Below are 20949 nucleotides of genomic sequence, written 5' to 3'. Positions count from 1 at the left end.
TATGATCAGATTTTATAAGAGCGGGATGCTTCATATGTATTACATGTATTTGTATTTCAGTCTCTATTAAAAAAGATTAGGGCTGTCTCAAACGATTAATCTAGTGATTATTTTTTTCAATTAGTCAACTAACCTAACGATACATTTTTTGATTAGCGATTATTTTCCCATTGCTCAATTATTAACAATTTACACAAAACAAATTTCAATAAGGTTCAAATCTCTATTTATCAAAATTGCACTGCACTGTTCAAGTAAAATGAATTTGTAGTGCAACCTGAAGCCAGATGTAGGCTATCAATCAAACCACAAAATAAAGTCACTTTCAGGAGGAATACAAAAATAAAAACTTAAAGTAAACAGAGCAAGTGCAAAAAGAGTACCGTAGCCTGTATTTGCTTTTTTTTAACAGTAGTAGGTAAAATAATGAATAAGCTCTTGTTTAACATCCAAGCTCTTCTCCCTTTAATCTTACAGTAAAAAGTGCAGTTTTAGCAACACATGAAATCAGATATATTCATAAATAAATCCAACATAAGGCAAGTTGCAGAGTGTCTAATATAGCAGTCTGTAATCGATTGGGTCACTCATGATGATGGTAAACCAAATCAACAGACTAACGTACTGTTGGGCTACTGGGAACTAGGGCTGGGACGATTCGTCGACGACATCAATTACGTAAATGCGTCGACACAAATAATTTGCGTTGACGTGTCACTAAATAAAATAAATAAATCAAACTTGCGTGCAAATTAATTAATGTAATGCAGAACTAATGTAATGCGGAACTACTGTTAGATACGCGGGTTAGGGACACTTAATCTGTAGCCCCGCCTTAGCTCTGAAGCTTGCTGAAGCTAGCCGAGCTCTCCGCCTACATGCAGTTTTTTGTCAGGTCCCATGTCATGCCCTCCCGCCTGGTGCCGTCCCTGCCTCGAAAACGCCGGTCTTCGGGTCAGTTCCAGTAGTAGGCTACAGGCGAGAGAGTGGTGGATAAGACGAGGACTGTGTGTCGGCGTTGTTCAGCAGTTGTTGGGTATGTGAGTGGAAATACATCTAACATTCTAACTCATATCTGACGCCATCACCCAGATGTGCCAATCACTGGAACGAGACAAAAACCTGTCCAACTTCTCCTCCCTACAGTGTGTAACCAGCCTTTAGATACAAATAATTAAAGTTAAATTAAAGAAAGAAGAGCTTGGATGTTAAACAAGAGCTTATTCATTATTTGACCTACTGTTAAAAAAAGCAAATACAGGTTAATCTCTCGTACACTTTTTTTTGCACTTGCTTTTACTTTACTTTAAGTTTTTATTTTTGTATTCCTCCTGAAAGTGACTTTATTTTGCGGTTGGATTGATAGCCTACATCTGGCTTCAGGTTGCACTACAAATTATTTTTACTTGAACAGTGCAGTGTTAAACAATTTGAATAGAGATTTGAGCCTTATTGAAATTAGTTTCGTGTAAATTGTTAATAATTGAGCAATGGGAAAATAATCGCTAATTGAAAAACTAATCGTTAGATTAATCGAAAAATGAATCGTTAGATTAGTCAAAAAATGAATCGTAATGGAGCCTTTTATACATTGTCGAGTTTCTTTAGAAATAAACAATGGACAAATGAAGTCTTTAAACGCTTCAGATGTAAAAAATAATCGTTTGGGACAGCCCTACTGGGAACACATTCCATGTCACTATGTTGATAATCGCACATGTCTACAGTGCACGTTGTGTCCGAGCCCGGCCTGGCCCAACACGTTAACTGGAATTATGAGCCCTACAATTTTTTAATACGTAGGCCGTTATAACTGATGTTATAAAGGACTCGTGAGATATCTGAAAGAATCTGGCCTGGTTGCGCAAGTATGGAAGACTACAGGTGGGGGAGATCATAGACATTAAAATAAATGGACCAATAGATCCCGTTCCTCTGGACAGAGACCAGTGAAGGCCATTAGAAGCACTTTTCCGGTGATGGCTGAGCATTACTAGGCATCCTCCAACTGAGCTTGAAGACGTAAATGTGACGTGAGCAACCTGTCTGAAAGTCTGAAGTCTTCTGGTAGCTGTGCCAAGAGAAATCTCAATCATTCCCAATCTTGCAGAGATGGAGAGCGTAGGTATATGTAAGGAGATAACATAGGCACAGGCTAATTATAATGCTAGTTAACATTAGTAATTAAACTAAACCGCTAATGTAAGTCGAAACTGCCTGCAAGCTTCTCCTGTACTATATGGTAATTCCTTTACTATGCGACAGTAAGTCGAGTGGTTATGACTCAATCATTAGCCTATTTTTACAAAAACATCTGCTACGGTGCCATAACATGAGATACAAGGTAATGGAGCCTTTTATACATTGTCGAGTTTCTTTAGAAATAAACAATGGACAAATGAAATCTTTAAACGCTTCAGATGTAAAGTTATTCGCTGTCAAAGTAATGTCAAAATGACGTCAAAATAATTGGCAGTCAATGGGATGCTAATGGGGGGTGATGGCTCGTTGGCAACAAAATGGCTCCATAGGAGCAAAGCTTTGTGGAGGCTGGCTTACCCCCTTGTACACAATTTAGGACAGTTTACCTCACAGTAAAGTCACTGCAGGACATATACCCAGAGCTACGGGAAAAGCTGGAGAGGCATAGCTTCTCCACACCCAATTAGGCTAATAAAGTAATGATTAAAAAAACACAAATGCTTGATCCAGGGCCCGGCCCGGGGATAGTGGCAGGAAATATTGTCCCGCCCCGCCCCGTGGGTCAAGTTTGGCCTTGGGCAGAGAATCTAAACTTCACTTGGGAGGGAAAGGGAGCAGAGCAAAAAGGTGAGCAGAACTTACTGTGTTTTGCTGCTGTTATCCTGACTCAGTGATGCATTTTACAAAGTCTACAGACTTGTACCACGTTGTTGTTGGCATTAAGAGTAAAATACTCCCACACTTTAGAAGACCGTATGCAAGCCTTTTTCTCAACGTGTTGTTGAACTCGTGAGGAATCTATACTTGGTGGCAGCTGTGTTTGTTTTTTTTTCTACGTGTGACACGTCAGCGCAAATTATTTATCCCAGCCCTAAAAAAGATATAGACTATTATATCTGGATAAAACCATTCTAAAGTACCATTCTAAAGATTAAAGACGGAAATATTTTAAAATATTTTACAAAAAGAAAATACACTATATATGGAGTTCCAAAAGTCTGATTAGTCTAAATTATAATTGAATTAGGGTTGGGCGATGTCCCCTAAATTGGCAGTTGACGATGTTTACAGTAAAACATCGTGATGGACGATGATATCGTCGTCGGGGCTGGGGGGGGGGGTAGCTTATATCTCTTTACATAAATCTTTTTTTCTACTACTATGGGCCAACAGTTAACATAGAAACGATTAGACATACATGTAAATGCCCTCTGTAAATGGTGCCCTGCTGGTAGGTTTTACAACGTGACCTACTTTCACTTAAGTACCGTGCAGTAAAGTCAATCAGATGTCTGTGATCTGCGACGTAACGACAGTACAGTGCGATGTTTGCCTTAAACAGAGCGACAGTAATAACCTAATATACCATCATTACTGAGTTTAAACTACATTCTCGGTTATGTTTGCACTGAATAACTCATTCAATAAACAGAAACATAACTCTTGCAGCGCACATGAACACATAAAATAGCCTTGTGAATTAGCCTACTGTTGCTAACGTACATTCATAAATCCTGCATAACATCGTCCCGTACCAACAGGACCTCAGACTTACTTATTGATGCACGCACAGAGTAGTGTCGACAAACTTAGTCCAATGAGGGGAGAAAGGAAAGTGTGATAGCGTTCCACGTTAACGCTTTTTTCTCTCTCACTCAAGACCGCTGTGTCCAACGTTACTAGAAGGTAGAGCGAGCTACAACTGACAGGGAGAGAGAGAGAATGTATCACTACAGCCAATCCAGTCTGCTCAAAGCGATGGTCTTTTTCACAAATAGGTTGCACGTAAAGGGGGAAAAAGTAGTTTCCACTTAAGGAGCCCTATGTATTTTCTTTGTGTCTTTGCTAGTTTAAGACCGACGCACTTGTCAATTTCCCGTCCAGCGCCCGCGACTAGGATTAGTGTGTTTGACAGGGTGGGGGGCGGCGTGGCATCACGATGGTGGCTCTCCATCGTGATGTCGGCAAGCCATCACGATGGACGATGATATCGTCCATCGGCCCAACCCTAAATTGAATACATAAATAATTTAGCTTATCATTTCAATAAGTTTTCTTTTACATTCATTTCGCCCTCATATTTTTTCCTTTTTCTGTTTTCTCAGTCTTAATCCTATCCCCACCAAAATATTACTCTATGGAGAATGAGCCAGTTTACTGTAATTCAGACATATAGGAGCTGTGCCACATTGTGCTCTGTAGGTAAGTAAATGCATTGCTCATAGAGATAATGTGCAATAACGGAATGGGTGGTATGTCTTCTTTCATAAGTTGACAGGCAAAACAGTCCATAGAGCTATACTACACATACAGAGCTTAATGTATAAAGATGAGCTTGAGCAACAAATATCTAGCACAGCCATGTGAAAGACATTTTTAAAGGGCTGTTGAACGTCAAAAAGTAACGTTACCTGAAAACAGTGTGTAGTTTCTTTTTAGCATCTCACATCACACTTTCAGTCACTATGACCACTACTACGGTCAGAAACATTGTGCCAAAATATGAACAATAACGTCGCTATCAACGGCCTTATCTGGTAATATTAGCTACAAGCTGTACCTTGAAACCATCCAGCAAATAGACGGTACTGTAGGGTGCCGTTACCTGAAACCGATGATTTAACATCACCGCTCATTTTACACACAGTTTAACAACAACAAAAAATGCTGAGTGAACATTACTAGCTGTGTTTTTCATGTTGGGTTTTGAGTGGTATGCACCCCCACTAACCTGGAAAACTGTTTTAAAACAGTAACGTTAGTACACAAATACAGTGTCTCCAGCAGCTGGGAGTCAAATGCAGAGGGACTGCAGTGTTCGCTAACGTTAGCTTCTTGTCTCATCTGGGATAAACCAGTAAATTCATCAAATTCAGTGTCCACAATGCTATTTTCCAATAAACTAGCTGCCATATTTCACGGGACCCACGTGAGTGCAGATTTCTACACACCGGCCACTGCGAATCAGCTGTTGTACCAGGTGTGCGTGACTAAGTCCGCTCGGGTGATCCGCCGGCCCGCGTCCGTCCGAGGGGTGTCGGCCTTCATTTTGGCCGACCCTTCTAGTTCAGTCGACTCACCCGATATGGGCGGCGAATGGGGGCGAGCGACTACAAATCTCCAAAAATCTGACCAAAATCTTTTAAACAGACCTTTGTTGATCTGAAATGAAGACAGATTCAACAACTGCATGGCCTATTTCTCGCTTAAAATTTTTTCAGAAACATGTTTCAGTGAACTATTTTAGTACAATGTGAGATCCTATTCGGAACAAGCCGCCATGACAGTCTGGCTTTGAATTTCCGGAGAAAACAAACCCATGTGTTCATCCAATCAGCTGCTGGTTTTATTTTTTGGGGCAACAATACAGATTAGTGCCGCTTGCTCTATAGAGACGTATTACGTCTCGTCTCTTCGGTGTGTTCTGAGGCCCTTTTTGGTCCAATTCAGGGAGACTAATCAGTCCTACTGGCTTTCCTGCTGACGGTTGGCCGTCTGGTTGGTGTGTAACTGCCTTAAGATTGAGTGACAAGTTTACTCGCCCTATTTGTTTGCCGTGATTTCGCGAGTGATGACATCCTGTCACTGTTCCAGTTGCTCACCCTAAAGGGGAGAGAGAGCGGATGACAGTTCACTTGAGTTCAGTAGAGCACACGGCTCTGCAGAGTTGTATAATTACAACTTTATGACTTTTCATAAACAGCTGAAGGAGCGGCGGTGCGCGGTGTACATAACGGAAACACTGTTGTGCGTCTGCCCTATTTCTGATACCGTGGCGGCAGACATTTTACCGTGACGGCCCGCCACGGTATCAATCAACATAAAGGAAACACTGAGTCAACCTGGGAATAACCCTGATTGAGCCATTGGTGTGAAAGGGGTATTAGTAGGGATAACTTGTTGTGATTTAAAAAAAAGTCAGTTTCTGTTTCAATCTTCTTCTCTGGGTGAGTCATGTTTGCCTTGGTTGTTTGTAGTTTCAGGACACTAAAGAGGAAAGACAGGGCTAGAGGAGTGGCTTTTTATAACACAGGCAGTTGCCCCCCTCGAGAATTAAATTTGCTTTTTATACATCTCTTTCAAGCTAACCTAGTTTTCCCTCTACATATTCATTCCTCTTTTGTCTAATAAATTAGCTACGTATATTTCCTTTCTCTCTTAAATTGTCTGTCTATGCGTCTTACTGTCTCTCATGTGCTCTTAATTTCATTATTTTGTCCTTTTTCAGAACATTGAGGACCACGTGGCCTTTGTAATCACGGTGCCCACGGCGCTGGCCATCTTCCTGGCTGTTTTTGTACTTGTCTGCATTGAGTCCATCTTCAAGAAGCTTCTACGCGTTTTCTCCCTGGTTATCTGGGCCTGCTTGGTTGCCATGGGTTACCTTTTTATGTTTTCTGGCGGGATCATCTGTCCATGGGATCAGGTAAGACACAGAGATGTATTAGTAATAACAATGAATTTATTGGTTGGAGAGCACCATGTGGCACATTCTGTGATTTATTTGTTTCTCCTGTTTTTATTCAGTGGTTTTAGGAGAGATTTAGCTACTTAAAGGTCCCATGGCATGATAATTTCACTTTATAGAGGTTTTTTAACATTAATATGAGTTCCCCCAGCCTGCCTATGGTCCCCCAGTGGCTAAAAAATAGCGATAGGTGTAAACCGAGCCCTGGGTATCCTGCTCTGCCTTTTGAGAAAATGAAAGCTCAGATGGTCCGATCTGGAATCTTCCCTATATGTTGTCATAAGGGTAAAGGTTACCTCCCCTTTTTCTGCTTTGCCCGCACAGAGAATTTGGCCAGCCCATGAGAAAGAGAGAGACGACATGGCTTGAAAATGAGTGAAGTATGGCAGTTAGTCAAGGCCACACCCCTACCCTCCACCTTGCCACGCCTCTCTCCTCCTCAATAGCATTTAAAGCTATAGACACAGAAATGGCACATACTAAGGAAAGCTCATTGTGGGACTGGCTCTAGTGGCTGTAATTCTGCAACTGAATTTCGGGAAAGAGACTTCAGATACAGTATTAGAGGACCAATAAGGCCTATATAAAAGCATCCAAAAAGCAGCATGTCATGGGACCTTTTAAGGAAAAGCCAATGCAACAGATTATAAATGACAAGTTTGATTATTCAGTACATGGTTCCCTCCTAAGACCTTCTCTTGAAAATTAAATGTTTTAAAGTATCTCAACGAACTGAACATGGGTCAAATGTAAGCACATAAGGAATACGATACAAATCTAGGCCAATGTATTTTGGATGTTGCTGATGTGTATTTCTTCTTTCATTCCCTTTGCTCTTTTTACTCTTAAACAGAGTTCTCCTTTGAACGAGAACATCTGAGGATTTTGTAGGCTTTAGAAGTACACATTTTGTGAAAGTTAACCAGATATCCCCAGCCATATGCATACCTTGATCGTTTCCAGACAAGATTTACTTCAGCTTAAAAAGATTTCCCTGAAAACAGCAAGAAATCTGGTAGCAAGAGGAGCTAGAGATTTGACTTGGCCTTTATTCACTGACTCATTTTGTTTTGCTAGAGTTGGCTTTTACCTAATACTGAAACGTATACAGATCAAGACCAAAGGTGTTTTTTAAGTCTATGATGAGAGCGTACAAAGAGTAGGTTTTCTCCTGTCTCTGGTGTGGAGTGTAGTTACAAACATGAATAAATGTGACGATATAAGGATTCAGAGGACCTGGAAAAAAATCTCCATGAGCTTTTATTCCATCTCTAGGGATTTCCGACCTATTAAGTTTTGGACTGATCACTCACAAGCTTTAGTCTTTCCTGACATTTCATCCTGTTTTATTTTTGTGGGTCTTTTTCTTTATGCTTCTGCCTCCATGAGTGTTAATAAAGAAATGTAGAAGTTATTCTTCAAAAAAAGCTAGAGATTTTACAATATCTAAATTGGTTAAAAACTGCATTATTATAGTATGAGGTCTGGCCATCTGTATAATTGTTGAACTGTAAAACATCACGGTTATGTTGTGTCAGACCTCTTGACTTGACTTCAAATCCACAGCAGCTGATTTTGATCATGTCCAGTGAACACTTAACTGTCATAAGGATATCAAATAATAATGATATAGTAATGAGTGTCCCTGACTCTCCTAGACTCTTACCTGCCATATTTCAAATTTCATTTATTGTCGTTTAGGGATGCTAATTTAGATTTTTTTTTTTTGACCGATAGCCGACCCTCGTTAACCGATCATTAACCGTTAAGGCATAATGTTTTTGGGTTGTTCGTCCGTTGTATATTGGCCATAACTCAAGTATTCATACACTGATTATGACAACATTTTACACAAATGTATAATAGAATAAAGTTATGGAAGTGATGACATTTTATATCTTAAAAAAATTCAACTTTTCTGGCATTGTTCAATGCCATAACTCAGGAACAGAAGGGCAGATTGTGACCATTTTTCACATTTGATCTGAAACTGATTTTGGTCACACTAGTCTTGGGTGCCCGCCTTGAAACTGTGGTGACTGTAAAGATCTCCTGTGCTGCTGCTGGGTTGAAGATGTGTGTGAGGCATCCACGTTTCACCCAAAAATGCACTTAATACCTTTTTATTAAATTCCTTTAAAGTCTTCACTACATGCATTATGAGTCTGGACAGACATGGATGTGAACTGCAACTTGACTGGTTGGCAGTGGCATATAACCGCAAGGTGGTAATTCTTTATTTTTTTTCATGCTTTCTGATAGAAGAGCTGAATTGAAAGTACAGAATTTGACTTGATGGCTACCACAGCATGTGACAGAAAGCAGGTTACATAGTCAACACTAGAAGGGCAGTCTGAGAGCGCAGACCTCCGCCAAGGCATGCCTTATCTCACAACGTGCATGCAATGTGAATTTTCCCAGTCGGGAACTAATTTTTCCCATTATTTCGACACCACATGAATGCCACCCAATGCCCTATCTCACAGTAACGATAGTGAAAACTAATTTGTGTATCTGCCCTGTAATTCTGATCCTCTCCAAAATGTAATGGTTTCATTCTTGGCCCATGGTACACCCTTCCACCAAGTTTAATGAGAAAAGGGCCAGTAGTTGTACCTCCCTGGCATGAATGCTGCCACATGGAATATTATCACTGTTTAATTAGAAACTAGCCAAAAACTGATCATATATCAGTCACACTGGTGGAAAAAGTGCAGTCAGCTGGTATGAGTAGTCCTTGCTCAACCCATGGACTATATACCTATTTGCTATGTATATTACATTCTGTCGCCACATTGCATCTGCAGTTAAATGTGGCAAGACGAACAAACAGCAGCATCTTCATTGCTACAGCCATATGTGTCCTGCAACAAGGCTCATTGAAAACAGCACAGTACATTAGGTCTTCATCAATTGAAAGCTGTACTCATTCAACAGAACTTGGCAAGACAGATGACTAGTGTGGCCGCATCTATTACAAAGAGGTAGCTAAAGATGCACTGATTCACACGCCAGTCCATTAATTCCTTTCTTATGCTGACTAGAAATGTCAGGCCATTATGTCATTACTGCTCTCTGAGTGCTGCATCTTAGCCATGTTAATTAACACTTATCTGAAGAGGCATTATTGTTGACTGACATTGCTCGCTATGTGTTTTTAGGGTCTTGCTACCATATTATAGATTAAAGAAATTACTCATTCATGTTCTCACATTGCTCCACATTAGTATATAGGATACAGTATACTTTCATCTAATTTACCACTAGTAAGACCAGAGAACCTACTTTAGGTCTCAATAAAATTCATGCAGTCAGTATTGAAAAAGCTTTGATTAATGTCTATTAATGTCTGTTATGCCTTAACCCAGGATAAATGAAAAGAGTATTATTATTCAATTAATCTGCATGGGGATTTTTATGCCTCCATTAAGACACACTAGTCACCATATTCAAAATTAAATAATAATTTTCAGACAGAGGGCACGGCCTACAAATATCTTGTAAATACTAGGGCTGGATGCGAATATCCGACTATTCAGATATTCGGATATATACGCAACGGGGGTGAAAAACGAAACGCAAGCACTGAACTGCCCAGGAGTTTGTGTAACAGCTGACTGTTTCCTGCAAGAACAAAGCAGTCCCTCCATCTTTTTTCTTTCATGAAATTAAGCTGCCTTCAAGAGCGGTCAGAAATGTCAAGATCTATAAACGATCTATAAACCATCTGACGGAAAACAAAAATTGTGAAAAACATCATTGGAGTTAAATAACAACAGAATGTCACACAAATGAGCCATTTGAGTGACACGCCCACTGCCGCACAACCCTGCGACGATCGCTTTTGTTGGTCTGAATGTGTCTTAGTCCTGATCAATACCATAAATTGGCTGTCCCCTTATTTTAACTAAGTTACCAAATAGGGATGGGCATCGTTTGGATTTTAACGATTCCAATTCCGATTCTTCCTTTCGATTTCGGTTCTTATCGATTCTCGATTCCGATTCTTTGAGTGGTGGAGTTGAAACGGGTTAGATGCTTATTTCGCAAATAAGAGGAAAGTTTTATTTTGAGTCATAGGTGGGTTGCAGTTTTACAGCTTTTACAATGCAAAATAAAGCCACACTAGAGCTCCGCTTACTGTGCTGCACGGCTGCAACACAACAAGCGCCTGGCTGCTACGGAAACCAAAACTTGCGCATAGTAAATTTGGAACCTATGATCAGATTTGAAACCAAATCCTCCAAACGATTCCAATAAAGAAACGATTCCGATGGAATCGTAATTTTTGAAACGATTGCGATTAGGAATCTGTTCTCGATGCCCAACCCTATTACCAAATGATATTTAAATTGACAAAATGCAGTCTAAATCGGTCTAAATATGACTGATCTGTAAACCGTCAAAGCCTAATTCGAAGCCAATATACCAATTAGCTGCCATTCACTATGGATACGTCTTGTCAATTAGAGATTTGTAGTTTTTGAAACTGACAGAACATGTCAGATGAGTTATTGATGATGAGGTTGACTACAAATATCAGGTACATGCCAGTAGGGGTGTGCAAAAAAATCGATTCACATTCGTATTGCGATTCAAGCTCTACCAATTTTTTTAATTGTGTCTATTGCAATCACATGGGAAAAGTAAATACATTTACATACTGTGAATCGTTTTTTTAATCGAGAATCGTTTTTTTAATCGAAAATTGATTTTGAATCGAATCTTGAGCCTTAAAATCAATATTGAATCGTGACGTTTTCTGAATCGTGCACCCCTACATGCCAGTGGTCCCTGGAAGTTGTCAGGGTCGGCACTTTCATGCAAAAGAATATTTTGCTAAATGTTGGCATTAAAAGTAAATCTGCAAGAGGGACAGCAAAAAGATAATTTTAATCTACAATGAATTTGCAGAAATAAAATGCCATTGATTTCCCAGTCCTTTACTGCCTGAGATACAGTCTGTATCAGCCCATGCCAAAAACATTTAGTGCTACAGCTGTCAGGCTAGAGAGAGAAGTATGCAAGTATTAGAACTAGGGCTGTCAATCGATTAAAATATTTAATCGTGATTAATTGCATGATTGTCCATAGTTACCTTGGGATTAATCGCAAATTAATCTCACATTTTTTATCTGTTCTAAATGTACTTTAAAAGGAATATCTTTCAAGTTTTTAATGCTCTTATCAACATGGTAGCTGACAAATATGCTTGCTTAATGCAAATGTTTATTATTATTGCAATAATCCAAAACAATGACAAATACTGTCTAGAATATTCTTCAGAATGACCTCAAAGGTACTGTCTGCTATTTCTGTATAACAGACCGTTGCTTAGTATAACAGACCGTTGACAGGGACGAAGTTCTGATCATAGACTCTGGCGGACTATTTTGAAATAAATAAAATTGTTTTTTAATCAGTATTTGTGCTCATACAGCTGATCAGCGGATCACAACGGGAGCTAGAGGATGGGGAAAACGGGGATCGCCAACAGAGCTAATGGGAACAGTGCAAACAAAGCATTAGTTAGCTCCATCATGGTTAGCTCACTCACCGGGGCAACCTGGCTTCTGCCGGAGAGCCGTGCTCATCAGCGGTAAAGTTAACCGTCCTGAGCAGGACGCAGGTGTCATCAGTGGGTAACCTCTGTATGAGTAGTCGTGTAATAGGCGAAATAAAGTAGAGAGTCGGTCATTATAGTGAATTAAAACCCAGACAGGGTGATCAGAACCCTGACGCGAGCTGCTGCATCGCTTCATGATTTCCCAAAACTATGGAGCGGCCAGAATGCGTGTGCATTAATCGTGTGTCAAAAAAAATTAGTGTCAAAGTAATTTGTGTTATTGTGTTAATTTTGACAGCCATAATCCGATCTTGTATTGAGGTGCTCTTTAAATAAAAAAAGCAAACAAAGGAAACTGCAACATGGTTCTTCCTATTTACAGTATCTTATTCTATTTGTAATATACTGTTCTGTAGTTAGTCTACAATTTTATTTAAGTGCACTAAAATTTCTGTGTAATTAAAAAAAAAAAAAAAAAAAAAAAAATCTAGTGTCTGTGCCATGTATGATATTCTAACATGCCACAATAACATACTTCACATTTTATAGATGCAAAAAATAACTCTACAGCTGTCAGTGGTGCTGCAAATGATTTATTAAAATTTAAATGTACTGCTTAGTTTAGAGTAAACTATTATGCGTCTTATGTAGGGAATAGTAAATGAGTGAATAAGGGAATGATTTTGGACACTGCTAATCATCCCTCCGAAAACAACTATTTTGATAATCAATCAATGCTAATCAATGCTAAATGCTAGTTCTGCTTCACAAATGTGAGGCTTTGCTGCATTTCTTTGTCATAAATAATAGTAAATAATAGTTATATAATAATAGTTTGGACTGATGGTCAAACAAAACAAGACATTTCCTTGGGCTATGGGAAATTGTGATGGACATTTTTCAAAATGTAGATATTTAGTAGACCGAACTATTAATCGATTAGTTAAGAAAATAATCTGAAGATTAATTGATAATGAAAATAATAAATAGTAGCAGCTCTACATTCAGTAAATACCTTGATTTGCATGGACCTTAATCTTATGTTAAGGTCACATGTTTATTTTTGCATATTCAGTGTATGAGTTGATTTTTGACATGTGGAGATCCAAACGAATAAAATCCACAAACCATTTTGGATCTCAACCTAGAGTCAGATGTTAAGACATTGCCCTCTTTGCTGTTTAAGGTCTTCCACTTGTAATCCTGGACTTGGAGCATGCTGAGCATTTGCTTATCAGCCAATTATATTAATAACCAAGTCTTTGAATCTGTGGTCTCCCTGGTGTTACTGTGCAGTTGCTAAGTGAATGTCTGCTCCAGAAAAGAAACCAAGGGAGGCAAAGTAAAAGTCAGAGTTAATTAAATGCGCTCTGTGCTGCAGCAAGGAAGTAGTCATTAGAAGTGGAGGAATGAAACAATGATTAGAGGGAGGGCCTCATTCTCTCCCACCGCCTCACCCGTCATGTAAGCTCATTAAGGATGATGGCTTTTGTCCTATGTCATTCATACAATGTTGCTGTTGCTAGTCAGTAGATGAAAATGTTGTTGCGCAGAGTTACAATTTTAAAATTCCATATTTAACATGAGCAAAAAAGGAAAGAAAATAACAGAAAAAGTGACTTTAGTAGTATATATTGAACTGAAGGACTTGTAGATAAGTTGCTAAGATACCAGCATGTGCAGTATGGCTGATATACAGTGATGGGTTTGTGGTTAGGAAGTTATAGTGTACTTTTTCATGGAATGTACTTGAAACATTATGTATGGAATTGTCTGCTCTCCTGTTCGTGGTTTTTGCCTCATTTAAATTTTTTAAAACAAGTGTGTAGTCATGACAGTATTTGCTATGTAATGGGTTATTAAGCAAGAGACTAACCGAAAAACAGTTGTGATATAAGTAAAGTCTCTGTGTGCACTGCAGTCTCCACGTTATTACACCCTTCACTTTACCATCAGTATTAACAACAGATGAAGCCACAGTCTGAAGAAGCTTGGTGTTTTAATTGTTCACTCTTAACTCACTTTATATCATCTTTGCTGTCTCTTTTTCCTCTTGTTTTCCCTCACACAGCTGCTACGCTAATGTTCGACACGGCTCACGGTTCCTTTCCCTCGTTGCTTCACTCACTGACGTCACTCACTCAACACACCTGCCATTCTCGCTCTCGCTTACGCTACCATTGTAACAACGTCCACAAAACATATGACCAGTCAGTCGGTTTAGGCAGTAGCGTATGTCAGAAGTGTAGAGGATTTCAGAGTATGCAGACTTTAAGAAGAGGTTGTACATTTTATATTTTGTAACTTAATCACCTTCATCAAATAGTTACTATTTTACACCCATCTTAAATGTCATTGTAAGGGCATATACAATGTATTTTAATAAGAATTTGTATTTACTTATTTATTCTTTTTTTTTCAATTGTACTGTTGAGCAAAGCACAGATGTCTATTTTAAGTGTCCTATGTTTCAAAATGTTAGTATTTTGTGCATTTTCCTTGATAATCAAGGATGTAAACTCATGACAGCATTATATAACAAAATCGCAATTTCATTATTGTAAATCGCAATATGACTTTTTCTCCAAATCATGCAGCCCTAGTGTTCACCACTTGGTTCCGCTACCCCCTAGCCTGGATGCCAGCCGAACTTAGCCCCGCCCACAAAATTCGAGGTCGGGAAGTTCGGTCTGGAGTCGCTCCGTTGAGAAGAAATTATTGCCCGAACAGGATCTGTTCAGACCAATCAGATTGTCGGACAGATGATCAACAGTAACAGAATCAACCACGTCACTAAAGAACGCTTGGGTTGAATTTGTTGAGATGTGTAGATTCCACCATCGCGTCTGTTACAGAAGATATCGACAGCGCATTCATTTTAAAATCCTCAGCGGAGGAGCCTCAACAACTGCCCGAAAGCATGGTAGCGTTATATGGTGGAGCGAGATAGAGAGAGACTGAAGAGAGAGAGCGTTATATGGTGGAGAGAGATAGAGAAAGACTGAAGAGAGAGAGCGTTATATGGTGGAGAGACATAGAGAGAGACTGAAGAGAGGGAGCGCCCAGCAGCGCTAGAACAAAGCCGTGAATCAGAGAAATAAAACGTGTTTTCGCAGATTCATCTCTAGAAATGCGACTGTAGCAAGCATGTCACTATCACTAACGTTATCCACATTTATATTTACAAGAAACAAATGATATATCCAGCTTCAAAAAGGTCTAAAAGTCGGAAGTTAGAACGAATGCATTGTGCAAAGAGTGGTTGCTATTGAGACGATACACAGTGTTGAGTTCTGTTGACAGCTGAGTTGAGTTCCGTTGCTCTGATTGGATGTAGGTCTATCCAATGAATGCAGAGGCATTTTTTTTCCTGGTTCGGTTGGAACACGCCCCATAATCACAGCCCAATGGAGCGGTTTCAGACTCATATTCTGACTAGAATCTGAGTATGACCACGTCAGGCTAGCTACCCCCAAGTATAAAAATAAATTGCTAATGCCAGAGAAAGCAACTGTCTTTGGCAAATGTTATTGACAGAATTTGATAGACTGGAAAAGAAGTCATGAAAATTCTATGACATTTTGAAAGTCTAAAGAGAAATTGAAAGTCCAAAGAGAAAACAAAGCGAGATCAAATTAAAAATATTATTATTTTTTTTAATTTTCCATTTGGATTTGGCTTTTGAATTTAATATTTGGCTTTTGAATTTCAATTTAACTTTGGTTTTTAATTTTCATTTAATATTTGGCTTTTGAATTTCAATTTAACATTGTCTTTTATTTTACATTTAATATTTGGCTTTTGAATTTCAATTTAACATTGGCTTTTAATTTTCATTTAATATTTGGCTTTTGAATTTCAATTTAACATTGGATTTTCATTTGGATTTAATATTTGGCTTTTGAATTTCCATTTAACATTGCCTTTTCGTTTGGACTTGACACATGTCAATGTAAATGAGGAGGCGTGGCCCAAAGGCTGGTGGGAGGGTCTGAAACGAAAGGGGTGCAGAGGCACCTTATGAGCAGCAGGGGGAGCTGACTGCTGAGGAGCATCTGTCTGCAGCTTCACACCAGGCTGGCTTGGCCTCTTGTTTCACATGATAGAAAATTATGATGTAGGCTAAACACAAATGACATTTCATGCAACAACAGTGAAGTTTTCATGTAGTTACTATAATTGGGCCCGTGTTAGTGAGGACTAGATTAGGACTGTATTTAAAGCTATAATAAATAATAATATTTTTAATTTGATCTCGCTTTGTTTTCTCTTTGGACTTTCAATTTCTCTTTGGACTTTCAATTTGAATTATGAATAAATATTTCCTCCATAATTCTCGGCCGTTTTTCTCTTTCTAAATTTCGGTGCATCCCTACACAAATCGTCTGTTTTCAATATATTGCTTACATTCTTTGAAATGTAACACATCAGTATACAGTAAAATATAACAACATATGTTTAATAGTAAATGTTTAAATTGTCCTGCAAAATATAATAACATGTCTTCGATGTGTCAAGTGAGAGTTCTAATGTCATAAATCTGATGAAGAGAATAGGCTGGAAGAGGAGCTGTTGTAGGTTTCCCAGAGTGAGAGGGAAAGGCAGTGATATGGGAGAGGATTACCACTGAAGCACCATGAGAAGAGACAGTGCTACAGTTGGGTAAACATAACCGTACATAATGAAGTGTTGATTATACTGTCATTGGTACAGTGAGTGTCAAGTGGTATAGAAGGGTGAATCTAAAAGGTAAATTGTCCACAGCTCCTTGGTAGCTGGATGGTTCCGGCGCATGCTGTGTCCCCTTAACAGCCCTGCCCCCTTGCTTGTGATACACCGTTACAGTTTTCAGGCTGCCTCTACACTGCCATTTGTCCAATAAAAGTGAAAACATGCCAAAAAAAATGAAACTTTAAAAAATGTGTGTCTACAGATAAAGTCACAGCAACAATTCATTAGCAGCAAGTCATTAATGGAAACCTAAAATGACACCAATATACTGTACATGCAGGTAATAAGCTTTTTATTTAATTAAAATCTGCTGACTGGAGTAGTAGACCACGTGTGGCCCTATTTATATAACCCTTTGTTGTCTTTAAAGGGGCTGTACTTGACATTCACAACATTAATATAGCAGCAAACGAGTGAGTGAGTGTGAGTGGTAGGTAATCTGGGAGTCTTTGTTTTGATAGCCGGTCCAGCCACGCGTCATGTGGCTGTGAAAAAACGTATTTCCAGTACAGCCCCTTTTAAGAAGAAGCTGAAGGTGAGGGCAGTAATATGTAGTGGGATGTGGAGGCTCAGTGCCACCATTGCTTTAATGAGCGCTCCTTACATCTTGTCCTTTTCTTTCCTCTGTTACACACTGTTAAATCGTACCACTCTGGACAGGCTAATGTTCATTCTTTACAGATCTACTAGGACATCTTTTGTCACTATTGCCAAAACAGTTGTAGTGCTTTTTACATAAAAGCTATTACTGTACTTTTCACAGAATGAGACACTGTGGCTGAAAAGAAATAGTGGACACTGTACAGTTTCCTCCTACCTAGCAAACCCAAATTCTACTGCAGCACCATTCTGTTGGAAGTATCCCTCCCTCTTCTTTATTCTTCCACAAAGCCCTTGCATGCTAACACGTTAACTGGATTTTTTTACTGCAGGAAATAGCATGATTTGTGTAGCTTTAACTACTTTAGTCCAGATGACACTTACAAATTAATATATTTCAAATGCATATCTGCTCTGGTTTAGACAAAAGTAGTGGATTTCCCAACTGTCCTTCTTACTTTTTTTTTTTTTTTAATCCAGTGGCATAAAGTCAGCTGTCAAAATAACTATATTATTTGTGTTGACACCCTCATAGATAAACAGTGGGATGTTTACATTACAAACTGAAATGTCAGTACAGTACACCGTCAGGTAAAATAAATGGCACAGAGGCTCCAGACATTCCCTCAGCAGTGTTTTGCTCACCATCCCCACTCTCCCAGAAATATGCAGTACACTTTCCATTTTCAAACCTGAAATCAAGTGGATGCTTATCATCTCCCCATAAAGCCCCCTCTTGCTGACAGTGGGGAGATGGGCTTATCTGTGTGGTCCAGCCACTACCCCTCACTGAGAGATGTCAGGACCCTGCCTTATCTCCTCCTTTCCTTCTCTCTCTGACTCTGGATCCCTCCCTGTCTCTGTCACACACATGCACAGATGCTCGCACACACTCCTTGTGAGAATATAGACAGTCCTTCCAGAAAAACGCAGAGTTTTTTTGATTGTTGCGGGCAAAAATCCTTGATTATGCAGCACGTTTTCTTAAAAAAAGCGATGGAATATGCGGGATATTTATGCAATTTTATGCGATGAAATTGCGGGAACTTGTAAAAAATGCAGGAACTTGCAAAAATTGCGGGAACTTGTAAAAAATGCAGGAACTTGCAAAAACTGCGGTTTGATGAAAAAGAGAAGAAAAAGTGATTCCCCCAACACCCAACACAGATACAAAAGGGACAGACTTTCAAAAATCGTTAATAATATAGACAGCAGGAGCACTTAAAGAAATTTGAGTAGACATCAGATATTAAGATAGCTTTCTTATTGGATACCAACTTAAGAGACTCAAAGTACATGTCAAATTCAACCTCCAACACCTGCTTTTCGATGATGTTCACGTCGCGTAATTACGTCCCTTCGTAACATTCCCATGGCAACAGGGGAAAATGGCTGCTCTTGTGTGAAGTAAACGCAACATTTTTTAAACTTTCTGCTAAGATATATGTGACTTTTTTGCAACGAAAATGCGGGGATTATGAAATCATGCAAGCACCGCATATTTTGCGCGGAATTTGGCAATTTATGCGGCGAAAGTGTGGCATATTTGAAAAAATGCGGCCCCCGCATGAATATGCAGGCTTTGGCTGATTATGCATTGAATTATGCGATTGCATAATCGCGTTTTTCTGGAGGGACTGTATAGAGAATGTGTGGAAGGGGAGTTGGGGTGAAGTAAGGGGCCTGCCAGGTTGGAATAGTTAAGAAGATTTAAGGTTCAAGATGTTTACTGTCTCACCGGTTATACGAGTAAGAAAAGAAACCTGAGAAAAGCTTATGCTGGGAGGCTCCATTAAAGAAAAACAATAAATAGAAAATGTAAGGGTTTTATTTAAATATTATAAATAAGTAAATAACAAATCTAAGAGGCAATGAAGGAAACCGTAAATATAAAAAGACAAAATATAATACAATAAATATAGGAAGCAATAAAAATATATATATACATTTTTTTATATATATATATGCCCAGACTGAAAGGTGAAAATTACAAATCTAGAACGTTGGCTGAATGTTTCTTAACTACTGCATTTTCATCATAAATCAACCAATCTGTCTTTTTGCTCAGATTTAGTGAATATAGCTAGAAATGAAAATACCATGACTTTTCTTTTTTTAAGGTTAAATAGACACACACCACATGCTCACATACACACACCATTCACACTCTCACTCTCCCTCCATATTGTAAATCTAGCCTGTAAACTAATCTCTGGCACAGACGGTAGACTAAAAGCCTGACGTAATCTGACACTCCATCTCTATAATTTGTTTTAGGAACCCTCCTCAGTGTTATTATCAAGGAATTGATTCATGGGGTAGAAGCAGAGTTGACTAAACCAAGATGGACCACAAAAAGCATTGTATACTTAATTGTCAGAGAGACGGTCCTTGTGTGCTTGCCTCAACCATACTGAAGGAAGCTCCTCACGGTTTTATTGCTGTATGTAAGTATGCAAGGGGAACTCAGCAGGTGTCTCTCCCCCTGCAGCCTCTCCATTATCCTTGGTTGGTGTACTTTCATGATTCAGTAGCCGCATTGGATTTCAGAGCATTAATTTAGAAAAAGGCTTTATGGAGTCTAAGCAAATTATGTTGCTGTGCTAGATGACATTCATCTGCAATTGCCAGCTCTCTCTTGTATTAGGAAGTAAGTTAATACTTTTGTATTCCTCTTCTGACATGGTGAATAAATAACACTTTTCTTAATCATCCACAGAGGAGAAGAATCAAAATGATTTGGTCCTTGTGTGTCACTTAATTGTTTACCAGATTTTTTTCAGTTTAAGTCCTATAGCATTAAACTGGTGCCTTTTTAGTTGATGCATTCTGCATCTGTTCTGATACTGCACTTGAATCTAGATATTTTAAAGATTTTAGATTATGGTGTGTTTTAGAGAATTTCTGGCTTCAAATGGATTTGACAAGGTCAAACAAAGAGCTGGCTGAAGAAAACTGCCGAACACTCTAGTACACTTGCCATACTGAAAAAACATCACAGCCACTCAAGTACTGTAATTAAAGGTTGTTCTGACTAGGAATCAGGAATACTGCAACCATTACTGTGTCTGCACAGTCTCACACCACCCTCCGGACTCATTCCTTACTTGTCCACGAGTCACCTCGGTTTAGTTTTCTCACCTCTGTTTGTGACCTGACACATCTCTCCACAGCTGTTTTTAGTTTTGTTGTTTGCTCCACACCATAAATAAATGACTTGTCATCCTCCCTTTATTTGCTAGTTTGTTAATGCTGATCCTGCAACTGCTTCTCAGTAAACAGCTTCAGAAATTAGCATTTTGTTCCTAACTCCTGTTGCTAGCATTACTGAGCTGTGACAATGTAAGAATAAAATAAGGCTGTGCCAAATTAAAGCTCAGTC

At 39.0% G+C, this 20949-nt stretch overlaps 1 protein-coding gene across 4 annotated transcripts in view; it reads left to right on the top strand.

Moving 5' to 3' along the window:
* The window catches only part of adcy2a (adenylate cyclase 2a), a 110961-nt gene that overhangs the window by 26202 nt on the left and 63810 nt on the right, over nt 1-20949 (top strand). For all 4 annotated transcript variants that reach the window (XM_039806466.1, XM_039806464.1, XM_039806465.1 and 1 more), the window contains exon 3: nt 6431-6628. In XM_039806466.1, coding sequence (XP_039662400.1) covers nt 6431-6628 — 198 coding nt within the window. The remainder of the gene's footprint in view (nt 1-6430; nt 6629-20949) is intronic.

Source organism: Perca fluviatilis, chromosome 7 (genome assembly GCF_010015445.1).
Source record: "Perca fluviatilis chromosome 7, GENO_Pfluv_1.0, whole genome shotgun sequence".
NCBI classification, from domain to species: Eukaryota; Metazoa; Chordata; class Actinopteri; order Perciformes; family Percidae; genus Perca; species Perca fluviatilis.
Note: the sequence above shows the minus strand (reverse complement) of the source record. Positions and strands in the feature narration are given on the sequence as shown.